We start from the raw sequence: 22,529 nt of genomic DNA on the forward strand, positions 1-22,529 counted from the left end.
GGCTGAAAACAGTTAGAACTCATAATCTGGAAAAAATTGGTTTACAGTGGTGAGCTTTTTTACCTTGAGGTAATGATCCTTATTGCTTTATTTTGCAATAAAAGAGCATTCTTGCAGTCTGCAGAATGACCCCACAGTAAGAGCTCATAGCTGATGTGGCTGCGGAGCATTGCATAGGCATTGCATAGGATACTGTTAGGAGTTGCTGTTGTGAAATAACACCTTTAGCTTCTTTAAGAAGGATAGAACCTGTAAGAGTTCAGAACATATATGTTTAGTGTGCTGTTACCAAGTTAACTTTGTATTAATGAAAAATCCCAGTAGCTTGACAGTTGCTGTGTCACCCAGTGCTCCAGTATCACTGAGGCTGCATATCATCCTCTGTATTCTGTCTTCATTAATTTTTGTCTTGTTCATGAATAGGCTTTCTACTTGTTGAGCAGCCTGAAATACATCCTCCCATTTTGAGAACAAAGTTGTATTATCTGCAAACTACAAGATGTGTCCATTGCAGCCTATGTCAAAGAACAACAGGGCCCCTATTATGGATCCCTGTGGCACATCATGTTTTAACTTCATTTCATATGAGTGTGCTCCTCACTGATACAACCTGTTATTTAGGTAGGATTTTAGAGTTTGCAGAACAGCTCCCCCAATATCATATGCTTTCAGCTTGCTGAACAGGGCCTTATATTGGATACAATCAAACGCCTTACTAAGGTCACAGAGTACCAGTGCTATAAACTCCTTATCTTCAAAATCCTGGCTTACATAAATTTATAACTGAGACAAGTACTCTTCTAGTAAACTTTCCCTTCAAAATGTCATGCTGTGTATCATAAAAGATGTTGTATCCTTGAAAATAACTTAATAGCTGATACTTCATTATGGAGTCTATCACCTTAACTGTACTGTTATTACAGACATAGGCCTGTAGCTTGGCAATTCATGTGGATTACCTTTTTTGTAAACTGGTATGTGCATGCTGCTTTCAACATGTCTTGAAATTCTCTGGCATGAATGCATTTATGTATTAGTATTGACAGAGGTTAAGCAACTTTACAGATCATAACTTTTAATATAGCACAGGGCATGGTATAAATATCAGGGTTCCCTGAGTAAATATCAGGGATTCCTGAGTGTTTTTATACTTTTGCAGTATGTCTTTTGGATACACTCTCTTTCACATCACCATGCTGAATTTATTTCCAAATTTCGCAGCAGCTGTAGGATCTATGCTATAACTAGGAATATCACCGACTCTGCTTTCCACTATGCTTATAAAATATTCATTAAATCCATATGGACTGCAAGAATTAGAGTAAGAGGTGGAGTTTTGCCTAGTATCAGCTATTTCAATTACAGAAATTTTCCTGCTACTCTCGTCTCGACTCCCATTAGATCTCAAAGTACAAAATCACCCGCAATACAAACAAATGACAAACCCCATTAAAATCTGACAATTTTAAAACATCAGATTCCTTCAGTTAAAACTATTCAAAGCATTTCATTTCTGGATTAGCAATAACCATTCTGCAGATTAATGTAGCACTGTGATTTCTTATGATAATTTATTGTATTTTTAATAATCTTGCATTTTATTGGGTTAGTCTGAAGGGGATGTTAACAATAAGAGGATCTGTGTGTGGAGTGAAACAAGACTGAAATAATTCCTACAAGTAGGGTTGAAAGAAAAATATCATCAGTGTTAAATTCTGTACTGCTTTCACAAATGTTATGGGAAGATTAACACTATACAGCTCAGTTCCTCCTATCTTACATGTTCTAAAAATTAATAAAGCTCATCAACATGACATATTTGTTGTAACATGGACACACAACACAACCAGGAATGTTAGTACAACCTTTTAGACTGTGGCATGTACACCAATCACCGTAACATGTACTGAACACTCTAAGATATACAGCTGAAGTATGAAAGCAGTAATAACGTGATAACTGAGCGCAAGCGTAGTGCAACAGGATTTAAATAGGCACTCGCCTGTGGTGGGCTCCATCAGGAATTCACAGTATTGCTCTTTTGCAGCACACCCTCACGAATGACATCACACTGCTAATGCATATAGCTTTCTGGTGTGAGTGCATTACCTCACTTCTCTTCCCGTGGGGAGCAGCTAAGATTTGCAAGATGTCCTTGGCGTCTTTCTCTGTGAGGCTCTGACTGAGATGACATGCTGATACTGTGGTGTATGGTCGGAAGTACTTGTGGTGCGGGCAGCATTGCAGTCCATTTTCTTGTGTCAACCCATACAATAGGATGCTTGGCGCCAGTGTGAGTTCCATGTCAACATCAGGTCCAGGGCCTGATGATGGTGGGGCCCACACATTTGGTGGCTGAGGTGGAGGAGATGGCTCTGATGTGGATGGCAGCTGCATTGGTGCTGTTAGCGGTATTGGATAAGCTGTGTCAGATACGTCCACCAGTGACGGGTGACTCCTCATATGCTGTGGCAGGTTCCCAGTCTCATCACATGATCTGTCATGTGTGACAGACTCAAATGATAATGTTGGTGTCTTTGCTAGGGTTATCCAGTTGTCCAGACACATGCACAATCGGTCATAATTATGTGCACTCAGGCCCTTCTCCATACGGATGTCACAGAGATGGCGGCCGAAGCACTGGGAGAAAACGGCAGGAATCCATTTTGGGTGACTACGAAACCCGCCTGCCCAGACAACCACCCCCGGCCAGAAGTGGGCAATGGCTGCATGGGTTGGTGTCCCTGGTCTGGCTGCAGGAGATGCAGGAGCATCCGTGGTTGATGCCCATGGAGCAGTTTGGCAGAGCTGTCATTGCTGAATGGCCTGAAGTGATAGAAAGATAGAAATTGATCCAAGTCAACGTCAGACAAGGACTGAGTCAAATACTTTTTCATTTGCATTTTGAATGTTCTAACTAACCTTTCAGTCTCACCATTGGTCTGTGGGTGGGAGGTTGGGGCAAAAGTGCGGCGAATCCCACAGGCATTGAAGAAGGAGGCAAACTCTTGCAACACAAACTGAGGGCCGTTATCAGGACCAACATTGCTGGAAGTCCATCAATGGAAAAAATTGTTCACAGGATTGCCACAGCAGCAGAGGCTGAAGTTGACAGGCAATGAAAAATGTTTGGGAACCAACAGTATGCATCAATTACTATTAGCCAGTACGTATTAAGGAAAGGGCTGGCGAAATCGATGTGGAGGCGGTCTGTGAAGGTTTCGGTCATGGAGACAACATTGCCCGCAGGGCAGCTTACTGCGATATTGAGAATATGCCATTACCAAGTGAGTGATGTCGCTGTCCAAACTAGGCCAAAAACTGTGACGGTGGGCTAATGCCTTAGTGCCTGACAGTGATCAGAGTCAGCAATTGCAGGATCTCCAAAGAGGGAGCAGGGGGAACCACTGCATAAGGGACTGAATAGTGTGTATCAAAAAGTAGAACACCATAAACGGCAGAGAAATGATGCTGAAACACATAGAAGTTAAGGTGAGTGTCAGATGCCCGCAATGGAGGCGCCTCATGTTACACGAAATGTTTCACTTTCTGTAAAATCGAATTGATAGATCTAGCTTGCATGACGCGGAAAACCAACAGTTTGTTGAGTGCATTTATCAACGTGGAAACATAGTAAGTCATTCTGATCAAAACCTGGCTGCAGACTGACATCGCCTTCAACATTGGGCACTGTTCCTCTGTTGGCCGAACTACAAGATTCACCTCCATCCCACAGCTAAACTTGTGAATGCCTGTGCACGCTATTATGGAGCCACCTCCAGCCTGCACCATGCCTTTTTAACAGCTTGGATCTGTGGTGCACTTGCACCCTACCATCAGCACTGACAACTCTACATGAACAACACTACTCTCTGTCATTAAGTGAATGGCATCGGTCACTGTGTTGCCCTTGGTGAGAGGTAATGCCTGACATGTAATATTCTTGGCACATTCTTGGCATGGTGGATCTCTGAATATTACATTCCTAATGATTTCTGAAATGGAATGTCCCACGCATCTATAAGAGGCATCCAAAACAAAAGAAGCCAGAGGCACAATTACAAAAACCAGTACCTGTATGCTAGAAGTACTGACCATGGCTGATGAGACACTTGTCCCACTGTGACACAAGGTGGTGAATGGCTGTCTCATAAAATTTATGGGCTGTGATGTTAACCAGTTCCTCACATACAGCTGGACATCATCATCCAAGGTGAATTGTTTGCCCCTCAGAGCCTTTTTAAGAGGACCAAAAATGGCGTAATCACAAGGGGAGAGGTCCAGACTGTATGGAGAGGTCCAAGAACCTCCAATTTGAATTTCTGCAGCAATTCTGCAACTGTGTTGGCTGTATGAGGCTTTGCATTGTCGTGGAGCAGAATGACCCCACGGATGAGACTGCCTGGTTGTTTTGATTTGACCGCTTGGTGAAGGGTGATCAAGGTTTGCAAGTAATGCTGGGCATTCACTGTTGTCCCGTTCTGCAGGAAGTGAATCAGAAGGGGGTCATCTTGGTCAAAGAAGAATGTCAGCATAACCTTTCCTGCACTCATGTGGATGGCTTTGGCTTTTTTTGGTGGTGGTGACCCTGGATGCTTCCAGTGGAGACTTGAACATTTTGATTCTGGTTCGAGAAGATGACACCATGACTCATCTCCAGCCACCACTCTGCCAGGAACGCATTCCTTTCCCGAGAATAGCGCTGCAGATGAGCAAGGCAGTGGGCCATTTGACATGACCAAGCAATCAAGACTGTGGGGCACCCATTGGGAACACACTTTGCACATATGCAGTCATTCCTTCATCATGGTGTGAACACCCCCGATGCTCAATCTGACCACAGCGGCTATGGATTTCACTGTCACTCAGCGGTCCTGGGTAATTAGTGCATCCATCAGCTGGACAATGTCATAGGTAATGCAATGTAGTGCTCCAGACCGTGCATCATCAGCTAACGACACCACTCCTTCCCTGAAGCGCTTGTGCCATGCCTTGGCCCTTGCAAGGGACATGCAGTGTTCACCGTGCACTTGTGACATTTGTTGATGAATTTCCAGTCCTCCTACTCCTTCCACTGTCGGAAAATGAGCAACACTTCTTTTGCTGCCTCCATGTCACTGTTTGCAGTGTGACTGGCAGCGTTGGACAACTGATGCATGCTGCTGCTAGCTTTGTATAGTCACATGAAGTGCACCCCTGCCCTCTAGCAACAGGCTGTGAACTTCCACGCTCTGGTTGGAACCACACCTCATTACACACGCCACGATATTACCATCCTGTCACTGATATGCACATTCCAGACTCCGGCTCATTTCTTTTTGAATGCTCCTTATTGCTCCAAATACCATTCTGTTAATTCCCGTCATGTGGCCATAGTCATGTCAGAAACTTTGCAAGTGAATCACCTGAGTACAAATGGCAGCTCTGCCAATGCACTGCCCATTTTTTTACCATGTGTACACAATAGTATCACCATCTGTATATGCGCATATCACTGTCCCATTGTCATCTCAGTGTATGTTCAACAATAATGCAGAATAAATTCTTCTATTAGTTACGACATATACTGAATGAAATATATACTACTATGTGATCATCTGCATCAGATTATACATTAGAAGTTTGTATTGTGAGATATACCATAGATTTGGGTCGACTCCTTCAGTACATGAATTTTGACTACGTGTGCACACGTTTCAAGATACTTTGATGACAATTTAATATTATGGTTCCATGGAGAGGGAGAATTATTGCACTGAGTGGTACATTGGGTAAAATAATATAGAAAAATCTGCTGTTGCTTCTGGGACTCAGCAAATCATCAAAGAAGCTGTGGAAGTTATAAAGAGTGTCAGCAAATTTTATAGAGATATGGCATTTATATTGGACAGTCTATGGAAGAGAGACTGTGTAGAAGTATTTCCTGTATTATATGATGTCATGCAAACAACGATGCTGTGAGTGACATTGCATCATTTGTGCTAATGTAGTCTCTGGTCACACTACTACACTGTTGTCTGATAATTACCCATACCCTTAGCTCAAAACAACATATTTATGTTGGAGCACTTCCATATAAAATGGTGTATTCAGTAGACCTGTATGTTCACAGTCATTTTCCAGTGACTTTGTTTTTTAGTCCCATCTGTTTCATGGGCAAAAGTTGCTACTGATGTTATGGAGGATAGAATTTTTCAGAATTCATGCTAGAATTCATTTATCAGGTTATATTTATAGAAAAAAAGATTCCCTTTGGTCAGTAGTTACTCTTTTTGACAAGGTTTGAGGCCAAAGAAATTGACCTGTAATTCTTAGTCAGTAGTTACTTCCCTTTCATGTACTGGCCAAAAATAAGTGATTCTTAAAAGGTAATGGAAGTCCACAGTCAGCTGGCCCACTGAACTATGTATTACATTTATTAGTAGTTATGCCCATTGATTTCCATATTCTTTAAGTAATCTAGATAATATTTCATTTCAAGCATGGAATGTTTTTATTTTGGGCTTTGAAGTATTTTTCAATATGCCACATTTTCTAACAACCTTCAGGAAAAAAGAATTACTCATTTCAGTTGAGTTTATTGCTGGTGCTGATTCATTCACTTTCTCCTTTCATGTCTTACTAAAATGTTGTACAAATGTCTTGGAAATACCTTTTCTCAGTCATCAATATTCCAAATCCTCCTACTACTGTAGCCTATATACTATTTATTCTCAGATCTCTTATTTACATTTCCAGACTGTTTTTGTAACATTGCTGGATTCATCTACATCTATATCCATTCTCCGCAAGCCGCCTGATGGTGTGTGGCAGAGGGTACCTTGAGTACCTCTATCGGTTCTCCCTTCTATTCCAGTCTTGTATTGTGGAAAGAAAGATTGTCGGTATGCCTCTGTGTGGGCTCTAATCTCTCTGATTTTATCCTCATGGTCTCTTCACAAGATATATGTAGGAGGGAGCAATATACTGCTTGACTCCTCAGTGAAGGTATGTTCTCGAAACTTCAAGAAAAAACCATACCAAGCTACTGAGTGTCTCTCTTGCAGAGTCTTCCGCTGGAGTTTATCTATCATCTCTGCAACTACTAAATGATCCTGTAATGAAGCGTGCTGCTCTCCATTGGATCTTCTCTATCTCTTCTGTCAACCCTATCTGGTATGGATTCCACACCAGTGAGCAGTATTCCAGCAGTGGGCGAACAGGTGTACTTCCTTTGTTTTCAGATTCCATTTCCATAGCATTATTCCAATGAATCTCAGTCTGCCATCTGCTTTACCGACAATTAATTTTATATGGCCATTTTAAATCACTCCTAATGCCTACTCTCAGATAATTTATGGAATTAACTGCTTCCAGTTGCTGATCTGCTATATTGTAGCTAAATGATAAAAGATCTTTCTTTCTATGTATTTGCAGAACATTACACTTTTCTACATTGAGGTTCAATTGCTGTTCCCTGCGCCATGCATCAATTCGTTGCAGATCCTCCTGCATTTCAGTACAATTTTCCATGGTTACAACCTCTCGATATACTACAGCATCATCTGCAAAAAGCCTCAGTGAACTTTCAATGTTATCCAAAGGTCATTTATATATATTATAAATAGCAACGGTCCTACAACACTCCCCTGCGGCACACCTGAAATCACTTTTACTTCAGAAGACTTCTCTCCATTGAGAATGAGATGCTGCATTCTGTTATCTAGAAACTCTTCAATCCAATCACACTATTGGTTTGATAGTACATATGCTCTTACTTTGTTCATTAAACGACTGTGGGGAACTGTATCAAACGTCTTGTGGAAGCCAAGAAACACAGCATCTACCTGGAAACCCATGTCTATGGCCCTCTGAGTCTCGTGGACGAATAGCGCAAGCTGGTTTTCATATGATGGTCTTTTTCAAAAACCATGCTGATTCCTAAGAGTAGATTTCTGATCTCCAGAAAAGTCATTATACTCGAACATAATACATGTTCCAAAATTCTACAACTGATCGATGTTAGAGATATAGGTTTTCTGTTTAACTGCTCAAAGTAGTTTTCAAATAATGCACTTAAAAAAATTTCACTGGATTCTTTGTCTCTGCCACCCTGCCCAGTCTATATCTGGTAAATTAAAATCTCCACTCAAAACTATAACATGGTTGGGAAATCTGCTCAAAATATTTTCCAAATTTTCCTCAGGTGTTCTGCCACAACAGCTGCTAAGCCAGGGAGCCTATACTGACATCCATGTTTGAGTCTGCTTTAAACATGACCTTCACCCAAATTATTTCACATTTCAAATCTCCGTTAATTTCCTTCGATACTATTGCACTTTTTATTGCTATAAACACACCTCCCCATTACTGTCCAGCCTGTCTCTGCGGTATACATTCCAATCTGAGTTTAGAATTTCGTTACTGTTTACATCTGGTTTCAGCCAACTTTCCATCCCTAGAACTGTGTGGGCGTTGTGACCATTTATAAATGAGAGCAGTTCTGGGACCTTTCAATAGATGCTACTGCAGTTTACTATTACCACATTAATATTGTCATCCCATGTTGCGTTTTGCCTACGGCTACCTTGTCGCGTAATTTTTCCCGAGGGCATGCAGCTTTACTCTATGGTTAAATGATGATGGCGTCCTCTTGGGTAAAATATTCCAGAGGTAAAATAGTCCCCCATTTCGATCTCCAAGCGGCGACTACTCATGAACACGTCATTATCAGGAGGAAGAAAACTGATCGGAGCGTGGAATGTCAGATCCCTTAATAGAGCAGGTAGGTTAGAAAATTTAAAAAGGGAAATAGATAGGTTAAAGTTGGATATAGTGGGAATTAGTGAAGTTTGGTGGCAGGAGGAACAAGACTTTGAGTCAGGTGAATACAAGATTATAAATACAAAATCAAATAGGGGTAATGCAGGAGTAGGTTTAATAATGAACAAAATGTTAGGAGTGCGGGTGAACGCAGAGTGAACGCATTATTGTGGCCAAGATAGACACGAACCCCACACCTACTACAGGAGTACAAGTTTATATGCCAAATAGCTCTGCAGATGATGAAGAGATTGATGAAATGTATGATGAGATAAAAGAAAGTTATTCAGATAGTTAAGGAAGAAAAGAGATAAATGTCATGGGGGAGGGGCTGGACTTTGACAGTAGGAAAAGGAAGAGAAGGAAAAGTAATAGGTGAATGTGGATGGGGGGTAAGGAATGAAAGATGAGATCGCCTGGTAGAATTTTGCACATAGCATAACTTAATCATAGCTAACACTTGGTTCAAGAATCATGAAAGAAGGTTGTATTACATGGAAAAAGCTTGGAGATACTGGAAGGTTTCAGATAGATTATTTAATGGTAAGACAGAGATTTTGGAACTAGGTTTTAAATTGTAAGGCATTTCCAGGGGCAGATGTGGACCGTGACTACAATATATTGGTTATGAACTGTAGATTAAAACCGAAGAAACTGCAAAAAGGTGGGAATTTAAGGAGATGGGACCTGGATAAACTGACTAAACCAGAGGTTGTACAGAGTTTCATGGAGAGCATAAGGGAACAATTGACAGGAATGGGGGAAAGAAGTACAGTTGAAGAAGAATGGGTAGCTCTGAGGGATGAAGTAGTGAAGGCAGCAGAGGATCAAGTAGGTAAAAAGACGAGGGCTAGTAAAAATCCTTGGGTAACAGAAGAAATATTGAATTTAATTGGTGAAAGTAGAAAATATAAAAATGCAGTAAATGAAACAGGCAAAAAAAAAAAAAAAAAAAAAAATACAAACGTCTCAAAAATGAGATCGACAGGAAGTCCAAAATTGCTAAGCAGGGATGGCTAGAGGACAATTGTAAGGATGTAGAGGTTTGCCTCACTAGGGGTAAGATAGATACTACCTACAGGAAAATTAAAGAGACCTTTGGAGATAAGAGAACATCTGTATGAACATCAAGAACTCAGACGGAAACCCAGTTCTAAACAAAGAAGGGAAAGCAGAAAGGTGGAAGGAGTATATAGAGGGTCCATACAAGGGCGATGTACTTGAGGACAATATTATGGAAATGGAAGAGAAAGTAGATGAAGATGAAATGGGAGATACGATACTGCTTGAAGAGTTTGACAGAGCACTGAAAGACCTGAGCCAAAACAAGGCCCCGGGAGTAGACAACATTCCATTAAAACTATTGACAGCCTTGGGAGAGTAGGACCTGACAAAACTCTACCATCTGGTGAGCAAGATGTATGAGACAGGCGAAATACCCTCAGACTTCAAGAAGAATATAATAATTCCAATCCCAAAGAAAGCAGATGTGAAAATTATCGAACTATCAGTTTAATAAGTCACAGCTGCAAAATACTAACGCGAATTCTTTACAGACGAATGGAAAAACTGGTTGAAGCCGACCTCGTGGAAGATCAGTTTGGATTCCATAGAAATATTGGAACACATGAGGCAATACTGACCTTACGACTTATCTTAGAAGCTAGATTAAGGAAGGGCAAACCTACATTTCTGGCATTTGTAGACTTAGAGAAAGCTTTTGACAATGTTGACTGGAATACTCTCTTTCAAATTCTGAAGGTGGCAGGGGTAAAATACAGGGAGCGAAAGGCTATTTACCATTTATACAGAAACCAGATGGCAGTTATAAGAGTCGATGGGTATGAAAGGGAAGCAGTGGTTGGGAAGGGAGTGACACAGGGTTATAGTCTCTCCCCGATGTTATTCAATCTGTATATTGAGCAAGCAGTGAAGGAAACAAAAGAAAAATTCGGAGCAGGTATTAAAATCCATGGAGAAGAAATAAAAACTTTGAGGTTCGCCTATGAAATCGTAATTCTGTCAGAGACAGCAAAGGACTTGGAAGAGCAGTTGAACGGAATGGACAGTATCTTGAAAGGAGGATATAAGACGAACATCAACAAAAGCAAAACGAGGATATTGGAACGTAGTCGAATTAAGTCAGGTGATGCTGAGGAAATTAGATTAGGAAATGAGACACTTGAAGTAGTAAAGGAGTTTTGCTATTTGGAGAGCAAAGTAACTGATGATGCTTGATGTAGAGAGGATATAAAATGTAGACTGGCAATGGCAAATAAAGCATTTCTGAAGAAGAGAAATGTGTTAACACTGAGTATAGATTTAAATCTCAGGAAGTCGTTTCAGAAAGTATTTGTATGGACTGTAGCCATGTATGGAACTGAAGCATGGACTATAAATACCCTGGACAGGAAGAGAATAGAAGCTTTTGAAATGTGGTGCTACAGAAGAATGCTGAAGATTAGATGGGTAGATCACATAACTAATGAGGAGATATTGAATAGAATTGGGGAGAAGAGGAGTTTGTGGCACAAGTTGACTAGAAGTAGGGACCGATTGGTAGGACATGTTCTAAGGCATCAATCAAGGAATCACAAATTTAGCATTGGAGTGCAGCGTGGAGGGTAAAAATGGTAGAGGGAGACTACTAGATGAATACACTGAGTAGATTCAGAAGGATGTAGGTTGCAGTAGGTACTTGCACAGGATAGGGTAGCATGGAGAGGTGCATCGAACCAGTCTCAGGACTGAAGACCACAACAACAACATGTTGTCGTGTGTCTGCAGGCGTCTTGTTGGGCCGAGGGAGGGAATTCTCTAACCTAAAAAACCCACATGTGCACTCCACATGTACTCCGCTACCCTTGTAGCCACTCCCTGCGTGTATTGCACGCCTGGCCTATGCAGGGGGACCCTATAGTTCTCCACCCAATAGTGGAGGTCGAGAAATTTGCACCCCAGACCTCTGCAGAATCATCTGAGCCTCTGGTTTAATCCTTCCCCTCGGCTTCAAACCAGAGGACTGCGATTGGTTCAGGGAACAACACTACAAATAGTTAGCTCAGATTCCACCCTGCGAGCGAGGCTTTCCGCCTTCACCAACTCTGCCTACTGCCTGTATGAACTGAGGATGACCTCTGAATCCAAACGGCAGAGTTGGCGATGCCACACGGCCAGCCTCCACATTGACCCTTCGCCTGGAGCGACACGAACACCATTGAACCCGCCACTCCCCCTGGGGAGAGGGTGGCCCAACCACGCCCGGTACCCACAAAGATGTCCATGTGATGCACCAGACTCTCCACTGCCGCTACACTCTGACACAGCTGCCTGAAGATGGTTGACCACTGCCATCAGCATGTTCAGCTGTTCGCGAACAGTGACCGGCTCCTCCTGTGTCCGTACACAGCAGTCACACATCCTATCCATCCTAAGAAATTAACAATTTACTGTAGAGAGTCAAGTAATCAACTTTTAACTAGACTGTTAATTCACTAATTCGATGATCTGATTGACGTAATACTGCTTTTTAATGAAATTTGGCATTCGTTTTTTTGATACTTTAGGTAAGTTAGGAAGTAATGCAGTTTTGTATGTCTGAATGGGACATATACCTCCTTACTATTTTCCATCAATTTAATAATTGTTGAGCAAGGTTTAAAATTCGCAGAATTATATGATTTGCTTAGTATTTTCACCACTATTTTTGAGAGTGGATTAAAGACGGTACTGGATTCCACTATTCCTCAATGACTGACTTCTTTAAGAATTTGAGCAGTACCAGTTTTTTTGTCTAGAGTATTCTAGAGAAACCTAGCAAAATACAATACCTGCAGGGAAATATAAAGGGAATTTTTAAAAAGGTTGCATGTTGTTTTATGGCCAAAATATTGGGCTACGATAGAGGAGTGTGGTATCAATAATCTATGTGCCTCTCTGGTGCAAATTCCCTGGTCAACTGAGTTCCTTCCTGGATTGGCTCAGTATTCTGTACACTATAGTATTACAGCCACAATTTCAGATTTTTCTTCAATTAGACCACAAAAGTCAAGGATTTGCATGTGGTTGGAAGCTTGTGGTCATATATTATCTTTTAAGGATTCTGACTAATCATAATGAAATACTGCTAAAATACAGGAGTAATTTGTGGAGACTTATTTGACAAACATTTATTGACAACTGAGAAACAAAGCACCTGTGTGAAGAGAGTAAAGAAAGTTTTGATATTCACCAACACAAGAAGTGTCAGCAACTTGTATTCTAAGTATAAATGATGGTAGCATTGTCCAAGATGGAAACCAGATAAAGACACATTCTGGTTAAAATTGATTTCTGAAGAGACTGAACTAGTGCCAAATACAGAAGGTTTTAATACATGTTGTTCATTTTTAGACTTGTGAAAAATAAATCAAAACTATCTAAGTTTTAGTATTTTCAGATTAATGTCTGGAATCAAATTTCTGACCCATGAAAGTATTTAAAGACCATAATAATCATTTTGTATCTTTAGTGTGTAACTACTGATTATCATAAAAATGCTTATTTTTAACTCCACAGGTAAAAGCTGGTTTTATTGACCAAAACAATCCTGGCAGTACACTGCAAAATTCCAGTGTTACAAAAATCATCACACATGAGGGATACATAATGTAAGTAAAATTATTTTTAATGTAACAATTCTGTTCAATAACAATTATATGTCACACAATATCATTAATTAGAAGTTGTAGAAAATAGATGATGTCAGTTCTTTTTACAATAATTACTGTAACATGAAGGGAGCTCCAGAAGCAAGGAAATGTCAGATGAGCTGGAATTCAAACCTCTTACCACTAATGCAAATGTCCATAACAGGAAAGCATGGTGCTGAAGCCTTAAAACCTGAACTATGGAGCAGTGAAAGAACGTCATTTGATTGGATAAGTTTTATTTTAGACTGTTTCCAGCTGCCGGCCAATGTGGCTGAGCGATTCTAGGGGCTTCAGTCCGGAACCGCGTGACTGCTACGGTCGCATGTTCGAATCCTGCCTCGGGCATGGATGTGTATGATGTCTGTAGGTTAGTTAGGTTTAAGTAGTTCTAAGTTCTAGGGGACTGATGATCTCAGATGTTAAGTCCCATAGTGCTCAGAGCCATTTGAACTTGTTTCCAGCTCCTAGCTAAGTTAGCATCCCAAGAGGGACACATGGTGGTGGTTTGGTGATGATTGGGCAGCCTTATAGTGGTATTCCAAGGGCCCCTTGGTTAATCTGCAAGATCACATTACTGCCAAGGATTATGAAGCCATTTTATTTTTTTATTTTATTTTTATTTTATTTTATTTTTTATTTTATTTTATTTTATTTTTTATTTTATTTTATTATATATATATATTTTATTTTTTTAAATATTTTTTTTTGGTCAGGTCTATTCCATAGTACAACGTGTGTTTTCCAATGACAAGGCCCCTATTCATACAGCTCACATAAGTCAGAACAGTTTTGTGAGCACAAGTACGAAGTGATGCATCTCCCTTGCCCACCACAGTCACCAGATCTCAATATTATTGAGTCTTTTGGTCTACTTTGGAGAGCAGTATCCACCCCCATCATTGTTACGTGAACTGTCTGCTATTTTGCAGTAAGAATGGAATAAAATTTTTGTCCATAATCTTCTTAAACTCTGTGTCTTAATGCATGTATAAGCATTGAGTCAAGTATTGTGTTCTATAACATGCACTAAGTAAAAGATATCAAAACATTGAAGTAAGTGCAAAATGTTGTTTCTTGCTTCTCATATTAAACAAAGCACACCTGAAGCGACTGCATGTTCAGGGAATTATATATTTAAAAACTTCATTAAATTTGTTCTTGAAACATTCTAACTTCAAACCAGATAGTCTATGTCAGTGTGACTAAGCTCACAATTGTTCTGTAAATTTAGTATTATAAATTCAAAAATCAGAATTATAAATAACGGATGAGCTACTTTTACTGGGACACCACAGATTTCATTGAACAAGTGTTGAGTTCATTTAACAGGCAATAGAAAACTTGTGGGATCTTCATGGACCTCTCTAAAGCATCTGAGTGCACGAATCATTTCAAGCCAGTGGAGATACTGCATCAGTATGAGATTTGAAGGAAATCTCATTTCATAAAAAAAGTTGTACATTCTGGTTAGCAAACAGTGCATGGAAACAGAAGATACTAATGGAAGAAATATGAACAGTTACATGCTTGACTTATAACCTGTTGAAAGTGGTGTGCCACAAGGTCCTGTACTCAGGGCAGTACTACTTATTCTCTATTTAACTGATTTCTCAGACAACGTAAATCAGACACTTACAATGTAAGCTGATGAAACAACAATGACCTGTGCAGCTTAGACAAAGGAACTGCTTGAAAAGGAAGCAGTCCTGAGTATTGAAAATGAAAATATGTACTACAAAACCATCTTTAATTATGAATTTGTCTAAAACAACATATGTAGAGTCCCAGACTAAACAGAGTGAAATGTGCAGTCTAAATTTTAAAATAAATAGAAAGGTAATTAATTAAGTACACTGCAAAACATTTTTAAGGACTATTATTGAGAAGAATTTGTCATTTGCCTTTTACTGTGTAAAAGATAAACAAACAAATTTTCCTCATAAGCGACATGATAAAAGTTGTGTATAATAAAACTCTCAGGTCAATTTATTATGGACTTGTGCTCCCACATATGTCCTGCTCAATTTATGTATGGGTACATGCATAAGGTAACTACTTAAAAATATATTTGTAATTCAGAAAAGAGCATGAGGTATATCAGGATTGCCAGATGTCCCAGTTTTCTGTGTCCGTCCCAGTTTCGGATTAGAGAAATCAGTGTCCCAAAAAAATATTTTTCAGGTGGCAGTTTATTCTGGATATCAGAGAAATATTCTCATAACTATTTTTTCTCAAAATTATTGTGTGGGCCTATATTAGCTAAATAATGAAAGTTTTTATTATTGAAGCTGACTGAGTCCCTTAAGGAGTATCATTGCATGGCAGTGCTGCTGGATTTCTATTATTGTCCCATATCTTGGTTCAGTTCAAGATTTGTAACAATGTGGTTCTCTTTTTCTCTGTCTGAGTCATATCATGGTTAATTTGTTATTAAAGTATTTGGTTGTTACAAGAAAACTCAGAATGCCAAAAGAAAGTGTTCATTCCTAGAAAAATATTCAGGAGGATGGTTTTTGATAAAATAAGGGAGAAGTGACTATGAAGTAGAATGTGTAATTTGTAGGTGCTGTGTTTCAGTTATACATATTTCTTTGAAATCAGTGGACTGTACTTCTACGAAAAGCTCCAAACTTTGTAATGATTCTGGAGCAGTGAAAAATGTGACATTGGGCTGAACAAAATCAACAGCAGTTATGAAACCAGTGCTAGCACCCATTACTGACGAACAAATATGCAATGATCTTTCCAAGGCCTGTTATTTTGGTGTAGTTACAGGTGCTAGTAATCACAAAGCTGAGAAAATATTTTCATTAACTATTCAGTATTTTACGGCATCAAATTGCATTCCACTGAAACTCCCTCTCTTCCAAATGAAACTGCCTCTGTAATAAGCAAGTTTTGCATCACTGCCATAGAGGAAAACAAAATTAATAAAAGTAAGTGCTTAGCATTTTGTGGTGGTTATGCCAACACTAATTTTGTGTGAGTGTAAGTAGCTGGTACAAACAACGTCTTCACAAAATTGAAAAGTGGAGTTAGTGAAAATCTTGTAGGAGTTGGACTTCCCACACATATATTATTTAATGCTGCAAAGGCAGCTGCTGACATGAGAGTGCTGATGTGAAAATGCTAAACTTTCCAGTTACTTCTCCATATACACAGTATGAATGGAGTGTCTGAAAGAATTTTGTGCATTTATTGACACAGAGTATCGTGCAGTGTTGTCACATACAAAAACAAGGTGTTTATCATTGTTTGTTGCAGTAGAGAGAATACTGAAATTATATGATGCACTTAAGCCATTCTTCCTCTCAAAAGAGAAAAGCATCTTAATTTCTGGCAACTCTGTTTCAGCATCCTCTAAAAGAACAATATTTATGGGCTTTTGCACTGTCATATGAGTGTATTTCAGAGATAAATACTTGAACTCAAGAAGACAGATAGCAGTATTAGAGAAGTAGCTGTAATTTTGAAAGATGTCGGAGTTATATGATGGCATAAAGAGTAAAAATTTGTGCCCCTCAAAATGACATCTATCTTGCTGAAAAGAGAGGTTGATCAGCTAGGGACATTCAGAAATTTCATTATCATATTGAACAGTTTTAGAAAATATTTGTGGATTATTTTAAAAAATGGTCAATGAACTTGAAAGGATTTGCCAATTTCAAGTGGGTGTTGCTGGCTCAGAGCCTGTTTTGAATGAAGTGATAAAGACAGTAATATTTCTGCAAGATAAAGGGTAATCAATAGACAATAGTGCATTGTTTGGCCAGTTTTGCTTCCTCAACTTTGATGACAGTAATAGTGATAACTGGCCTAGCAAATCATGTCAGGAGACATAGACCAATTTCTCTGAACAGTGTGGGTGTATAGAGCAGTAATTGCAATTACTAAATCGGTCCAGTTCACCTTCAGTGTTCACGAACACAATGCTAGTGTGGAAAGAGTATTCTCTCTAAGGAATGACCTGTGTACTGGGGAATGAAATAGATTACAAGTATCAACAGTTCAGTCAATAGTAAAATGTGTTCTTAATTACAAAATTATAAAAAAGTCTACTCCCTGAGCAGATGCATAAAAAAACAGACCTACTGGATGGGATGAGACGTATCTTTCCTTCTCACCCCATCTGGTTAGACTACCGGACCCAGAGTTCTGGGTGACTTTTATGAACTCTACCCCTTTCCCTAAATATCTCCAATTGTTTTCCTTCCCCCCCCCCCCTTCCTTCCTTCCCCTTCAACCCTTCCACCACAAGAAGGAGCCACTGTCTCCGGAAGCTCAAGTAATAAAACATTTTTTTATGTGTGTGTTCTCCTGTCGCTCCTTGGAGAGTATTTTTTTTTTATTTATACGGTTACATTATATTGTCAAAAATTTATTATTTTTGTTGTTATAATTATAAAATGAGCTATTCTGACTTTTATGATAACAACATTCAGTGGCAGGCTCTTCTCTCTAAAGCTTGGAAATCAAATAAACACCAAATGTATAAGAAAGCAGAAAATTTAAAATGGAATTTTGTCACTAGTATACAACCAAAACTCTGCATTTCAACAAATTTAAATATTTAGTATTTCTCTCATAACGCAAAAATGTGAAAAAAGTAGGTGGATGACTTATTACGTAGCCACAGATATTGTTATTATAGAGTTCTTTCTTTGCTTATAGAATAAAAATCCACTTCTGTAGCCAGTGATTTCTTAACTTATTGCACACTGATTTTTGAGACATGAAGTTTCACTTTCAGGTGCCACCAAATAATTATGGGCACATAAATGGGTGGCAGTTGTTCCAGTTAGTCATGGGGTTATCACATCCTTGTCAACAATGTTTTCAGAATCCATTCTGGTTCTGTTTGTGATACAACATTACATTTGAGCTTAGAATATATTCTATGATTGTACAATAAATGGGCGTCAAGGCTACTGGACAGTAGTTTTGTGGCTCACTTCTGCTACCCTTTTTGGAAATGATTATGACCTGTGCTTTCTTTCAACAAGTGTCAATTTTTAATAATTTTGACTGTTTCTCAGTACCACTGACACTCATCTTTTCAGTGGTATGTAACTTAAACTGGGGCAGTACTCCAGGGTTTTTCTTTGTAAAGGAACTGTTTAAAATTCTATCCTCAACTTCAGTCCGTGTGTGACTAGACACTAATTTAGGTGTTACTAACAGCCTTTACGTATGGTGAGGATTTCTTTGGGTTTTGTGAAAGACTTTTCAATAATATTCTGCTACAGTAGTCATTGAAAGCTTCACACATTGATCTCTTGACAGCCAAATGCATTTCATTCAACATCAATCTATAACCCTATACATTGTTTTACACCTATAATGTAGTTTTCTCTTATTTTAGAAGTTTCTTTACAGTAACTCTATAACATGGAATTGTTCTACTGGGTACACATCTATCCTGTTCATTGTCAATTATTCTCGTAAACATGAGTCATCATTCCTCTGTACGCTCTGTCCTGAGCAAAAATTTTAAAGTTCCTCATTAAGATATGACGCTACTGCCTCTTTATCTAGTTTGCTGAAAATATAAATGATTTTCCAGAATGAGATTTTCACTCTGTAGTGTAGTGTGCGCTGATATGAACCTTCCTGGCAGATTAAAACTGTGTGCCGAACCGAGACTCGAACTCGGGACCTTTGGCTTTTGCGGGCAAGTGCTCTACCAACTGAGCTACCCAAGCACGACTCACACCCCATTCTCACAGCCTTACTTCTGCTAGTGCCTCGTCTCCTACCTTTCAAACTCTACATAAGCTCTCTTGCAGTAAAGCTGTCAGGTTGGGGCGTGAGTCATGCTTGGGTAGCTCAGCTCATAGAGCACTTGCCCGTGAAAGGCAAAGGTCCCGAGTTCGAGTCTTGGTTCAGCACACAGTTTTAATCTGCCAGGAAGCTTCATAAATCATTTTACTTGTTTTAGTTGCCTTTTGCACTTTGGTAATCATTGTTGCTACAACTGTCTCATCATCACTGATATCAGTTTCATCAGACATCATGTATTTTTTTGCTTGAGATCTAATATATTTCCATTATGAGAGGGATCTGGACTATTTTCTGTAGACAGTTTTCAGAGAAGGCATTTGATAATGTTTAAAAGAATGTCTTGTCATGCGTACCACGAACAAATCCCAAACTGTAATTATCTCAATTGATTATTGGGTGATTAAAGTTTTTCCAATGTTTACAGAATGATTGGGGGAATGTACATACAAGCAAAATGAAGTTCTGGGTTACATGACGATGTGAGGCTGGTGGTTAATTGAAGGATCCAATTATAATCTCCCCCAATACTAAGCCTTGCCTAAACAATCTTGTATGCAACTGCAATTTCTATCTTGATGGATTTGAGTTTCTTGTCTACTGTGACAAGTATGTCACATCCATTTCCCATTATCCTATCCTTTCAACATATGCTCAAATTTTCCATGAAATCTCCTTGTTGTCAACTTCAGGTTTTAACCAGCTTTCTGTACCTAGTTCAATATGAACTTCACTGTTTTTTAGTACAGTGTGACTAAAAGTCCACCTTGACAGAGACCCACATGCCTAAGTAAATCATATAATTGAGGTGCAGCAAATTCCTTAGAGGTTGCCCACTAAAAACTGTTCCACCTCAACATCCATGCATCTCATAGGTCCACGACATACCTTGGAAGATTTTTACGATCCTTGTGATCCTGGTGGTCAATATGAACTTCACTGTTTTTTAGGAGCACTTCAAACTCTGGCATTTTCTTGTGAATGGGGCATTTTCTTGTGAATGCTTCAGCAATTAAACACTAGAATTTTAACACTCTCATCTTTGGTGTATTTCTTTGGTTCTTACACTGATACTTCGAGGTCTCTTGCAGCTATTATTATCATGGAGAGTTGCTTAATCCAAAAAAATCTCTTATGTCCACCCATCACAGGGTCAGCTATCTGGGTAACAGCCTATGATGTGTAGTGCACATCTGACCTCATTTAGGGGGCCCTTATAGTTCTCAATCCTATGCCACAAGTCCAGGAAGTCACAGCCTAGCTCATCACAGAACCTTTGCAGTCTCTGGTTTAAGTCTTCAACTTGACTCAGTACCAGAGGCCACAATCTGTTCAGGGGACAATGTTGCAGATTGTGAGCTTTGTTGAAACTCCATGAGCAAGCTGATATTCTCAACCTTCTGTGCCAGGCACTAGAATGATCATGTATGTCCTCGGAGCCCAGATGACAGGCATTGTTTGTCTCAGCATGTGCCACAACCTGCAATGGTTGCACACTGTTCACTCAATGGCTGCTGGAATAATCTCACCAAAATACTGAATGAGGCCACTAGGCATACACATTGAATGCACATGGTGTTCCTTTTCATCTGCAATTTCATTTAAGAGTACCATTATTTGCCATAAATTTGAACTGCCGATGATTAATAGACCCCTACCCTTTGTGTTTACCCCCCTTTTTCCCCTTTGACCTGAGGCAGCACATTTACCAGCAGGTGAAGTGAGACTCATTGGTACAGCTTCAGTTACAATGGGTGTAACATCCTGTGTTCTCCTTGGTCTGCATCTCCCCTGTGTAGGATGTCTAGACCTACCACTCATGAACCATGAACTCATGCACAACACAGGGGAGTGTTATGGGACCATTGCTTTTCACAATATATATAAATGACCTAGTAGATAGTGTCGGAAGTTCCATGCGGCTTTTCGCGGATGATGCTGTAGTATACAGAGAAGTTGCAGCATTAGAAAATTGCAGCGAAATGCAGGAAGATCTGCAGCAGATAGACACTTGGTGCATGGAGTGGCAACTGACCCTTAACATAGACAAATGTAATGTATTGCGAATACATAGAAAGAAGGTTCCTTTATTGTATGATTATATGATAGCGGAACAAACACTGGTAGCAGTTACTTCTGTAAAATATCTGGGAGTATGCGTGCGGAACGATTTGAAGTGGAATGATCATATAAAATTAATTGTTGGTAAGGCAGGTACCAGGTTGAGATTCATTGGGAGAGTCCTTAGAAAATGTAGTCCATCAACAACGGAGGTGGCTTACAAAACACTCGTTCGACCTATACTTGAGTATTGCTCATCAGTGTGGGATCCGTACCAGATCGGTTTGACAGAAGAGATAGAGAAGATCCAAAGAAGAGCGGCGCCTTTCGTCACAGGGTTATTTGGTAACCGTGATAGCGTTACGGAGATGTTTAACAAACTCAAGTGGCAGACTCTGCAAGAGAGGTGCTCTGCATCACAGTGTAGCTTGCTCACCAGGTTTCGAGAGGGTGCGTTTCTGGATGAGGTATCAAATATATTTCTTCCCGCTACTTATACCTCCCGAGGAGATCACAAATGTAAAATTAGAGAGATTAGAGTGTGCACAGAGGCTTTCAGACCGTCTTTCTTCCCGCGAACCATACGCGACTGGAACAGGGAAGGGGGGGTAATGACAGTGGCACTTAAAGTGCCCTCTGCCACACACCGTTGGGTGGCTTGCGGAGTATAAATGTAGATGTAGATGTAGATCCATTCACAGTTAAGTGGATGAGTAGAGCTAGATCCTGTATTTTCTACAGAAGAGACAATGTCCACAGAAAGGTTATCATTTGAGGTATATCTGGTACACGACTCTTGGTAGCCCTTCCAACACGTCCATTCACAGCAAGTTCCAATTGCTCGACTGTAGCCAGGCCAATTTCCAGATGCTTATGAACAGCAATTAACTCATTATGTACCCACGAAAAGCAGACACAGTGGGGCTGTATTGCCCTAGGTTCAATATTTTACAGAACAGTAAACAAATAACTTTAAATTAAGCTTGTTGATTCACTTTTATAATATGTGATTGTTTATAGTAACTGTATTATAGGTTATGCACAACACTCATAATTTACAATTTTTCTCAAAAATAAACATTTGCAAGCATCCAAAACTTATCAGAAATATACTTTTTTCACATAAATGTATAATGAAATGTGGCCAAAAGTATCTATAAAGCATGATTAAGGTTACTATTGATGATTATACTACAA

At 39.6% G+C, this 22,529-nt stretch overlaps 1 protein-coding gene across 2 annotated transcripts in view; it reads left to right on the forward strand.

Annotated features, from left to right (window-relative positions):
• LOC126266870 (trypsin-1-like) overlaps positions 1-22,529 on the forward strand; it is a 173,300-nt gene that overhangs the window by 95,783 nt on the left and 54,988 nt on the right. For both annotated transcript variants that reach the window (XM_049971504.1, XM_049971515.1), the window contains exon 5: positions 13,360-13,451. In XM_049971504.1, coding sequence (XP_049827461.1) covers positions 13,360-13,451 — 92 coding nt within the window. The remainder of the gene's footprint in view (positions 1-13,359; positions 13,452-22,529) is intronic.

This window comes from Schistocerca gregaria, chromosome 1, assembly GCF_023897955.1.
Source record: "Schistocerca gregaria isolate iqSchGreg1 chromosome 1, iqSchGreg1.2, whole genome shotgun sequence".
Taxonomy (NCBI): Eukaryota; Metazoa; Arthropoda; class Insecta; order Orthoptera; family Acrididae; genus Schistocerca; species Schistocerca gregaria.